This window comes from Arachis hypogaea, chromosome 6, assembly GCF_003086295.3.
Source record: "Arachis hypogaea cultivar Tifrunner chromosome 6, arahy.Tifrunner.gnm2.J5K5, whole genome shotgun sequence".
Lineage (NCBI taxonomy): Eukaryota > Viridiplantae > Streptophyta > Magnoliopsida > Fabales > Fabaceae > Arachis > Arachis hypogaea.
Window position 1 is genome coordinate 92,466,533 of NC_092041.1, and position 10,416 is coordinate 92,476,948.

Below are 10,416 nucleotides of genomic sequence, written 5' to 3' on the forward strand. Positions count from 1 at the left end.
AGGCCGAGATCACATAGTAATCAAGCCTCTTGTGATCACTAGATATCGAAGTGGCCAGACAAGTATGCGGTCCATTGTACCGTTTTATATCCCAAATACCTCTATGCTGGCGGAGACTGATACGAATAAATCATGTGCACTCGTTGCCGAATTCTTACACTTCCCATGGTACTTGCGATAATCGGATTCCAACACTTTATACTCAACCCCACGTCGGATGCTACAAGTCCTTAGCACGATCTCCTCTTTATCATAAAATTGCTAACTGGCTTGGAACTCAGCTAGTCCTCCTATGTCTTATGTGTCTCTGGCCCCAAATCTGACAGGCAAGCCAGGTGCCCCCTGCTGTCTCATGGCATCCAAGTCCAAAGTTGAAAAGTGTGGATGATACTACTGCATTCCTGAACTAGCCGCTCCACCATCCCCAGTTGGAGTACTCCTCGCTATGTCATCATCGTTATCATCGACAATCGTGGTGGGCTCTACATCATCATCATGATCATCATCCTGCAGTACATCTTCTATACTATTTGGTGCTCCACCTTGTCGGGAATCCAGTACCACATCAGGAGTAGCAGTCATTGCAATCGCAATATCACCGAAGGGTCCAATATTATCTATTTCTCCGTCACGAGTACAGTTTAGATTAGTAGCGAAGGATGGGGAGGCAACCAAAACTGCCTCAGGCTCAATCACGGGCACAAATGAAGAGGCACTAACATGCATCGAACTAAAGCAGGCTACCGTGGATGAAAGCTGAGGATTCTAGTTTGAACTTCCTGAATTAGAGACCACATCTACAAACTTAGCCAATAGCTCAGGGATCCTCACCTCGAAAATTTGCTGACGACAATAGAACAGAACTTGCAAATCTTTGTCGCTGCCTATGACGAAGGAATTACACTTCACATCATCTTACAACAGGAAAATCAGAATTTTATAGAATAACTTCTCCACCCGTTTCACGCCTTGCATCTCTAGTTTTTGGATTATAGTATTTCGAAACTCGATGAAACTCGTTGAAGTTTTGAGGAAAACACTAAGCGGATACTTATCAGTAAATTTAATTTTGGAATGCGTTTTTTTTAATCAATCCTCTATAGTGCACCAAAACTAAAAAACTATCCTCACTAACTATTGTGACTTACACTATCATCAGGATTTCATGTTCACCTTCTATTTATATACGTTGGTTTCATACTAAATCGAATTTGTCAAATTCAATTTATACATATAGGTCAATGCATAATAAATCGACAATGGTCGATTCGATTTACCATGTAAATCAAATCTGTATAGTTCGTTTTATTCTTGCACCATGTAAATCGAATAGGTTTGATTCGATTTACTGTGAGTTTTCCTAATTCGAGTATGTTCCATTCGATTTACAGTGAAAATAACATTTCTATGTAAATCGAATCACCTCATTTCGATTTATTATTTCGATTTACTATTGTAATCGTAATTATATAATAATACATATGGAGATATTTACGTAAGATTTTTGACTTTGGATCATCTATATAATATTTGAATGACTTTGATTTATTTAAATATTTTATCCTTATTAAATTTTGAAAAAACTTAAAAAGTATTTTCTAGTACTATTTTTTTCTGGATTATTTATGTATTAAGAGTACGATAGAAGTAACTATTCTTTCCTATATTTTGTAGTAAACATAAATTTATTTTTGTGGTAAAAAATTTTTTAAGTAGGATATTGATTTTGGATGGTGTAATATTTTCTTAATTTTTACCTGGGAAACAAAAAAATATGGATGCCGCGTATTAGTTGATCCACGTGTCTATCACCTGCAATTTTGATCCCAGCAGAGTGCAGCATGTAAATTATCCCCCATAAGTGTTCCAACCACAAAAAATATCTTTAAATTTTCTATTCAAGAAAATCCATTTCCAAATCCTTCACATTGCGTTAATTAATTTCATAAACCAAAAAGTAAAAACAACTAAAAAAATAATTATAAATATTACTAATTTTCCATTTTCTTATAAAAGAAAAAGAAAATACGGGGTAAGTGAATCTCAGATCTGGGTGGTGGCTATAAATAAGGCGAAACCCGCTCTCACAAAACTCGCACTCTGTTCTCTGCTTCAATTCACGCTCTCTCATTTCAGAGTTGAAGCTACACAGAGAACTGGTCTCTTATCTTAACGCTACCCGAAAGGTATGAGACCCATTCTTTCTCTCTCTCTCTCTCACTCTCTCACACTACCGTTACTCTGTTTCTGCCATTTTTCTTACACTTTCCTTCTCTAACTGCTATGCAACCGCTGCTCTCATTTTCTGTAACCGCTATTACTCTCTCTCTTTCTCAACGCTTTCACTTCCTTCTCACTAGAGATCTACGTCAAACATAACTTCCGATTCCGGTGTTTGCTTAAGCTTTTAGATCTGCACTGTTTACTTGCTCTAGTGCTTAGATCTAGTGAATCGGAACTTTGATTTCTTGAATTCGAAGTGTTTGAAACGGATCGAAGTATTTTCTTCGTGAATTTTGCTTCTAGTTCATACGAGATCGTGCTTCTTTCTTAGTGTATAGATTCCGAAGTTGCTCACTGTGTTTTGCTCTAATTAGTTTGACTTGAAGTTGCTTCTCTGCTCGTTTAGCTTATAGAAATAATATTTAAACGTGAATTTTACTACATAGGTGTTTAGTAAATCGAACTCACCAATATTCTTATGATCAGTGTTATTTTTAGGAGCTTTAATTCGCTAGAATGATTTGATTTTCAAGTTATTTATCGTTTTATTTATTTATGAAGTTGATTTTAATTATAAGCCGTTTTGAACATGACATGCAATAATAACAACCAATAACTAAGATTTGTTCTATTAGGAGCAGTCAGCTTCGTGGATTTGACGTACTTTATAGTGTTCCGTTATAAATTATGTTTACAGATAAATAATTCAAACAATTAAAATCTAAATCTATTTGTATTAGAACTTAAAACATATTATTCATGAAATGCTATAGCTAAATCTATATCTAAATCATGGTAAAAATGCTATGACTTACTTTAAACATACTCTAGTAGTCTAGTTTTAGATGCATTGAGAATTGATTTGTTATTTGTTGTGGTTTTTGGAACACAGAACAATGGCTTCGCATATTGTTGGATACCCTCGCATGGGCCCCAAGAGAGAGCTCAAGTTCGCTCTTGAGTCCTTCTGGGATGGCAAGAGCAGCGCCGAGGATTTGAAGAAGGTTGCTGCTGATCTCAGGGCATCCATCTGGAAACAGATGGCAGATGCCGGGATCAAGTACATCCCCAGCAATACTTTCTCTTACTACGACCAGGTTCTGGATGCCACTGCCACCCTTGGTGCCGTCCCTCCCCGTTATGGCTGGACCGGCGGTGAGATCGGGTTTGACACCTACTTTTCTATGGCCAGGGGTAACGCCACCGTCCCTGCAATGGAGATGACCAAGTGGTTCGACACCAACTAGTAAGTGATGCACTCGGTGTTTCTGCTTTGGTTTGACAGTTAATGTAATTCTTTTTTTCTTTTTATTTTTTTTTATTTTTTTGGTGTGTGTGATGGTAACCTATCCGATTGTGCATGTTTTGGTGCAGCCACTTCATTGTCCCTGAGTTGGGCCCCGAAGTGAAGTTCACATATGCCTCCCACAAGGCAGTTGAAGAGTACAAGGAGGCCAAGGCGGTATGTGTCTATATTTTTGTGCCATTAAATTATTATCAAAGCGGCTTGCATTTGTCGTTGAGAAGCATTGTTATGTTATTATTATGCATGCACCAGGGTTCAATTTGATTATTGTGTCCATATGTTATTTATTGTTATCAAGCAAGTACCTGGCTAGGGAGTGTTCTTTTCTTGATTCTTGTATCTCACATTGTCCTGCCACTTGGGTGAATCATTATGTTCAAGACACAATTCTTAGCCAAACATTGTCATTGAGTATCTTTTTTCTTTTGCACAGCTTGGAGTTGAAACTGTCCCAGTCCTCATTGGCCCAGTTTCATACTTGTTGCTCTCCAAGCCTGCCAAGGGTGTTGAGAAGACCTTCTCTCTCCTCTCACTTCTCCCCAAGGTCCTCGCTGTCTACAAGTAAGAACTTTAACTTTTGTACCCTGACTATTGCTTGCTTTTGTGATTATGTGTGCCATATCTCTAACTTTGCTCATATTTGTAAAATCAGGGAAGTCATTGCTGACCTTAAGGCAGCTGGAGCTACATGGATCCAATTTGATGAGCCTACCCTTGTGTTGGACCTTGATGCTCACAAGTTGCAAGCATTTACTGATGCATATGCAGAACTTGCACCTGTTCTCTCTGGCTTGAATGTTCTTATTGAGACCTACTTTGCTGACATCCCTGCTGAGACATACAAGACCCTTACATCTCTGAATGGTGTCACCGCATATGGATTTGATTTGGTCCGTGGAACTCAGACTATTGATTTGATCAAGGGTGGATTCCCCAGTGGAAAATACCTCTTTGCTGGAGTTGTTGATGGAAGGAACATTTGGGCTAATGATCTTGCTGGTTCTCTCAGCACACTGCATGCTCTTGAAGGCATTGTCGGCAAAGGTGGTCATTGATGCACATTCTATATGAAATTTTGGGAGGCTTTTGCTTCTAATATAGCAATTTATTATTTCTAATTTCCTAACTGTATGCAGATAAGCTTGTTGTATCCACCTCCTGCTCACTTCTTCACACTGCTGTTGATCTTGTTAATGAGACCAAGTTGGATGATGAGATCAAGTCATGGCTAGCTTTTGCAGCCCAAAAAGTTGTTGAAGTAAATGCTTTAGCTCATGCATTGGCTGGTCACAAGAACGAGGTAATCTCAATCTCATTCAAGATTTTCCAAAGTTTGATTAAATTTTCCAATGTTTAACGGTAAGAAATTTAGTATGTTAATGGATTCTGACAAAATTCTACTAATGGATTAATATTTTTTGGGTACTTTCATATAAGATATTTAAAAAAATGAAATAAAATAAAAGAATTAAATGGTGAATTAATTATATTAAAAAGGCAAAATGGTAAATGGGGAAAAGGAGAAAGTAGTACTCCAGGAAAAATTACAATTTAGAAAATGCATTAACTGTTTTGTGGTCTCATGTTCAGGCCTTCTTCTCTGCCAACGCTGCCGCCCAAGCTTCAAGAAAGTCATCCCCAAGAGTGACCAATGAAGCTGTTCAGAAGGCTGTAAGTGTTTGGCCTTTTATTGATTATGTTCATTGCTCACTACGATTTAATTCGATATGTTGTATACATCATTATGATTGTACTCATTGCTTTCATTGTTTTACTCTCAGGCTGCTGCATTGAAGGGTTCTGACCATCGTCGTGCCACTAACGTCAGTGCCAGATTGGATGCTCAACAAAAGAAGCTTAACCTTCCAATCCTCCCAACTACCACCATTGGATCCTTCCCTCAGACCCCCGAGTTGAGGAGGGTGCGTCGTGAATTCAAGGCTGGAAAGTAAGTGATACTCCTGATATATGCTTTGTGTTGTGGTAATCCACATTATATAACTTGACTATTGTTTCTCATTAGGATCTCTGAGGAAGAATATGTTACATCAATCAAGGAGGAAATCCGCAAAGTTGTTGAACTCCAAGAAGAGCTTGATATTGATGTCTTGGTCCATGGAGAGCCTGAGGTAAATCATATTGGTATTCATATCTAGTAATCCCACATTTTTCTATCTCTTTCTTTTTTTATAGGTCATTCTTGACATCTTACCAGATTTGTTGCCAGCAAACATTTGATTACCTATGCTAAAATTGCACTATGAACTAATTTTGGATGCTTTGCATTGCAGAGGAATGATATGGTTGAGTACTTTGGAGAGCAGTTGTCAGGTTTTGCCTTCACTGTTAACGGGTGGGTGCAATCCTATGGATCTCGCTGTGTGAAGCCACCAATCATTTATGGTGATGTGAGCCGCCCCAAGCCAATGACAGTCTTCTGGTCATCCGCTGCTCAGAGCATGACCAAACGCCCAATGAAGGGAATGCTTACTGGCCCAGTCACCATTCTCAACTGGTCCTTTGTCAGAAACGACCAGCCAAGGTAAAAATCTATAAACTAAGAGTCAAGACCCTATATGTAGTGTTGCTCTGTTTTAAGAAGAAAACAAGATCGATATTTCGTTATAGCTTGGTTTCTAATGTGAATGAATGAATCTATCTATATGCAGATCGGAGACCACCTACCAGATTGCTTTGGCCATCAAGGATGAAGTCGAAGACCTTGAGAAGGCTGGCATTAATGTTATCCAAATTGATGAGGCTGCTTTGCGTGAGGGTCTCCCATTGAGGAAGTCAGAGCAAGCTCATTACTTGGACTGGGCCGTCCACGCCTTCAGAATCACCAACGTCGGTGTTCAGGATACCACCCAGGTAAATAACTTGATTTACAGAGTCACTGTTACTTTTTCAGTTTTTCCAAGGATATGAATATTCACATACTTTGGTATAAACAGATCCACACCCACATGTGCTACTCCAACTTCAACGATATTATTCACTCCATCATTGACATGGATGCTGATGTTATCACCATTGAGAACTCTCGTTCTGATGAGAAGCTTCTTTCAGTGTTCCGTGAAGGAGTTAAGTATGGTGCCGGTATTGGCCCAGGTGTGTATGACATCCATTCCCCAAGGATTCCACCAACCGAGGAGATTGCCGACAGGATCAACAAGATGCTTGCAGTGCTGGAGAAGAACATCTTGTGGGTCAACCCTGACTGTGGTCTCAAGACCCGTAAGTACACTGAGGTGAAGCCAGCCCTCACCAACATGGTTGCTGCTGCCAAACTTATCCGCAACGAGCTTGCCAAGTGAATTCCATAAATGAAAGACCGGAATTCCGGGTTTATATACAAGAAAAGGAAAAATTTTCTGTGTTGTTTTTTTCAACAATAACTGTGTGTGGAATATTTAGGTGTTTAGCATGCTCTATGAGCCATTAATTTTCTTTCTCCTCCTTTCCCCCAATATTATATGTTTCTCACGGTGTTTTTGTATCTTCGGGCTCTGCCCCCAACGTTTATTAATGCAATTTTTACAAGTTTTGCTTTTGCAAATAAGCATATAACCAAGAGCATCTAAATCTATTGACCGTACGAGTATTTGATTTGTCGGTGTGCACTAGTTTATATATAGAGTTTAATGTCCGATTCCTCAATCCTAGTGATACAATAGCACATTGCAAAAAATCAGGCAACCGTGATAAACTCTGCACATGCAACTGCTCCTAACAATTATTGGAGCAAAAAAAAGTTGTTAGTTGGTACAACCACTTTTTGTCTGAAATGAATATTACGAAGATTTGGAAATTGTAGATGTGTACATTAATCGCCACCATGAGTAATGATTAGTAACTAGTAACTATCCTCCCAACGAAGGGCACCCTTGGGAACAGAAATAAGTTAATTATTATACAAGTAATCAACTTGATGAAAAGTTAGTTTCTAATGAAAAAAATTCAGTCTTTTCACTTTTTGTCATGAAGTTCTTTTTTCTCTATTCATCACTAAATTGGAAAAAAACAAAAAAAGACACAAATAGATATGAATTCTCACATATTAGTGTTGGGCCCATTTTTACACTTACTCATGAACTAAGGTTAATAACTCTCTCCAGTTCTATTTGTGAAAAACACGAATGTCAAGATTCTTGTAACATGAACATGAACAGCAGTATACACGAAAAATTATATTAAATTTATAGCAGTGATAAATGGGAAAGACAGTCCGTTCTGTCCCACCAAAAGCCTGCTCCAAGTGGTTCTGATTCCTCTCCTGTCCCGTCTAACGGCGGATTGGCGGGCTAGGTCTGCTAAATCTATTTTTATAAATTATTAAATATTAAACAATATATGTAATTTTACAATTATTTCAATAAATTTATAATTTCTAAAAACAAAAAAATTATAATTTCTAAATTTATAGATATTAAAGTTTTTATAATTATAAATATGTGATAAACATAATTATAAACTAAATTTTTTGAAACAAAATAAACACTTTTAAAACATATACTTAAACATCTTCAAGCTTATAATTCATCATCAAACATAAAAATAATCTAAATATAACTTAAAACATCTTCAATTATCTTTTTCATCCTCTTGTAAATCAATAATATCATAAAAATTTATAAAAAAAGACACTGACCAAGAAAACATTTGGCCCGACGGAAAAATTCGTCCCGCTGAAGTCCACTAAACCCCACGAATTAGTTGATACGAGTTAGGTAGACTTTTTTAAGTTTGACGGTTTCAAATTTTCAACCCAACCCACTTTTTTTGACGGGTTATGCAGGCCGACCCGATAAGTTTCGGCCCGTTTGCCCCCTAGTGGTACCAGAGGGTAGGTTATGTTATGAGAAATATGATTTTCCATGAATGATAATTGTATATATAATCATAATAATAGTTCGAATGCAAACTTAACTAAACATGACCGTACCGTGGAAGCAAGATAGTATGTGTCAATACGTTATTGCATATATACACACTACTAAAAGAATTAGTGATTTTGCTTTTGCGAAATATGTATGACGTAGTGGTATATGAATTTGATCATATATTATATGCTATGCATCGAGATTTTGTTTTTCGTGGCTTTGTGTCATCAAATTTTTTAGATTAAAATTAAACTGAAAATGTTTCGCTAGTATATATGTCATTTTTTTGCTACATGAAGAAAGTTAATGTCTTATTGTATATAATCGTATATGTTGCTACTTGCTACATCATTCACACTTTGCTTTGGTATTATATTTTTCTTCAGATTTTATGAATTGTGAATATTTAAGGTTGGATTTATTAATCACTAAAGTGGTCAAATTTAAAAGTTTTAATTAATTTTTAATCTGTCCATTATAGTTAGGGCTGGGCAAAAAAAATCCTAATTTTGGATTTTAAACTCAATCCAAACCAAATTATTTTAAAAAACCCAATTTTTTAAAAAAGAAATCTAAACCAGATTGTATCAATTTTATGGTTTGATTTTTTAATCCAAACCAATTAATCAACTTAAATCCAGATCTGTATTCAAATCCGAATTAGGATCTAAATTTGGAAAAACCCTAATTCGGTGAACCAGTTCACAGTTCACACTACGCACAAACGCGCTTCTCCTTCAACTGTGGTGTCTTCTCCTTCGGCGCTTCTCCTTCGGTCTTCTCCTTTCTCGTTCGCCGTTGTCATTCTTTGGTTTCACCGTCTCCGTCTCGCCAATTTGCCGTCACAGGTGTGGGCTTTTTATTCGCCTCTGCTCGTGCTTCTTGCCACTAGGTCACAGTGTTAGTACCATTACCTTTGCTCGTTCTTCTTCTAGAGGAATTTTGGGTTGTTGTATCTGATTTTGCAATTGATTGCATTGCAGATTTTGTTCTAGTTCTCTGCTTTCAGGTTTTTGTCCATTTTCCTTTTTATTTTTATTAAGTTTGATTAATTTTGGTTAATTTGTTGATTTTGATTAATTAGCTTAGTTAGATTAGTTGCTGTTAGTTGATTATAGCCCCTGTTAGTTGGTTAATTAGTTGATTTTGGTTAATTAAGCTTGATTAACTGCTGCTATTAGGCTTCAGATCCATACATTAATATGAAGGGTGTTTCTTTTCTTGTTGAATGTGTGGTGCTGTTATATTCTCATATGATTTCTGGTATTAGTTCGGTCCAGAGTCCTTTGACATCGTCGAATTTTTTCCTTAAGACATGTAAGATGACCTTGTTTGCTGCTTCTGCTAAGCCGTTTGTTTGTGGGTGTTCCACGGAAGAAAAGTGTTGTGCTATTTCTAAATTCTGCAAAATAAAAGTAAGTTTTTAATCGGCAAACTGGCAACCATTGTCAGTAATGATGTGCCGAGGTATACCAAATCTACAGATAATATGCTTCTAGATAAAGGATATCATTTGTTGAGAGGTGATTTTTGCCAAGGGTTGAGCCTCAATCCATTTTGAAAAATAATCAATGGTAACGATTAAAAATTTTACCTATCCCAGTGCCAATGGGAATGGACCGAGTATATCAAGCCCCCATTGATTGAAAGGCCAACTTACTTCTGAGTGATGTAACTCCTTGGCTGGTATGTGGATGATTAGGGAGTGCTTTTGACAATTAGATAAAGCTTTGACTTTGTCAATGCAATCTTGATTTAAAGTGGGCCAGAAGAATTCTTCACAAATTATGTTAGAGGATAGGCTTCAGGCTCCAACATGAGTTCCACAAATGCCTTTGTGTGCCTCTGCTATAGCTATGTTAGCTTCTGACCTGGAGAGACATTTCAATAATGGATGAGAAAAACCTCGTCTATATAGAATGTTATTGAAAATGGTGAAGAAAGATGCTTAAGGTCGGAATTCCCAATATTATTGACACTGTGAGGAATGTTCCCAGTCTTGAG

The 10,416-nt window shown here is 37.1% G+C and overlaps 1 protein-coding gene across 1 annotated transcript; it reads left to right on the top strand.

The window, feature by feature from the left end:
- Nucleotides 1-1,836: 1,836 nt before the first annotated feature.
- LOC112696942 (5-methyltetrahydropteroyltriglutamate--homocysteine methyltransferase) lies at nucleotides 1,837-7,099 on the top strand. Its single transcript, XM_025749903.3, has 12 exons — nucleotides 1,837-2,186; nucleotides 3,116-3,469; nucleotides 3,598-3,685; nucleotides 3,963-4,090; nucleotides 4,182-4,573; nucleotides 4,666-4,829; nucleotides 5,120-5,200; nucleotides 5,311-5,477; nucleotides 5,553-5,658; nucleotides 5,821-6,071; nucleotides 6,199-6,400; nucleotides 6,484-7,099. The coding sequence occupies exons 2-12, from the start codon at nucleotides 3,120-3,122 to the stop codon at nucleotides 6,844-6,846; spliced, it is 2,292 nt and encodes a 763-aa protein (XP_025605688.1). The 5' UTR covers nucleotides 1,837-2,186; nucleotides 3,116-3,119; the 3' UTR covers nucleotides 6,847-7,099.
- The last annotated feature ends 3,317 nt before the right edge of the window (nucleotides 7,100-10,416 follow it).

Coding starts and splice junctions, on each gene's coding strand:
- LOC112696942 (XM_025749903.3), top strand. CDS start 3,120: ATGGCTTCGCATATTGTTGGATACCCTCGCATGGGCCCCAAGAGAGAG. Junction 4,830..5,119: donor TGGCTGGTCACAAGAACGAG/GTAATCTCAATC, acceptor TCTCATGTTCAG/GCCTTCTTCTCTGCCAACGC. Junction 5,478..5,552: donor CGTGAATTCAAGGCTGGAAA/GTAAGTGATACT, acceptor GTTTCTCATTAG/GATCTCTGAGGAAGAATATG.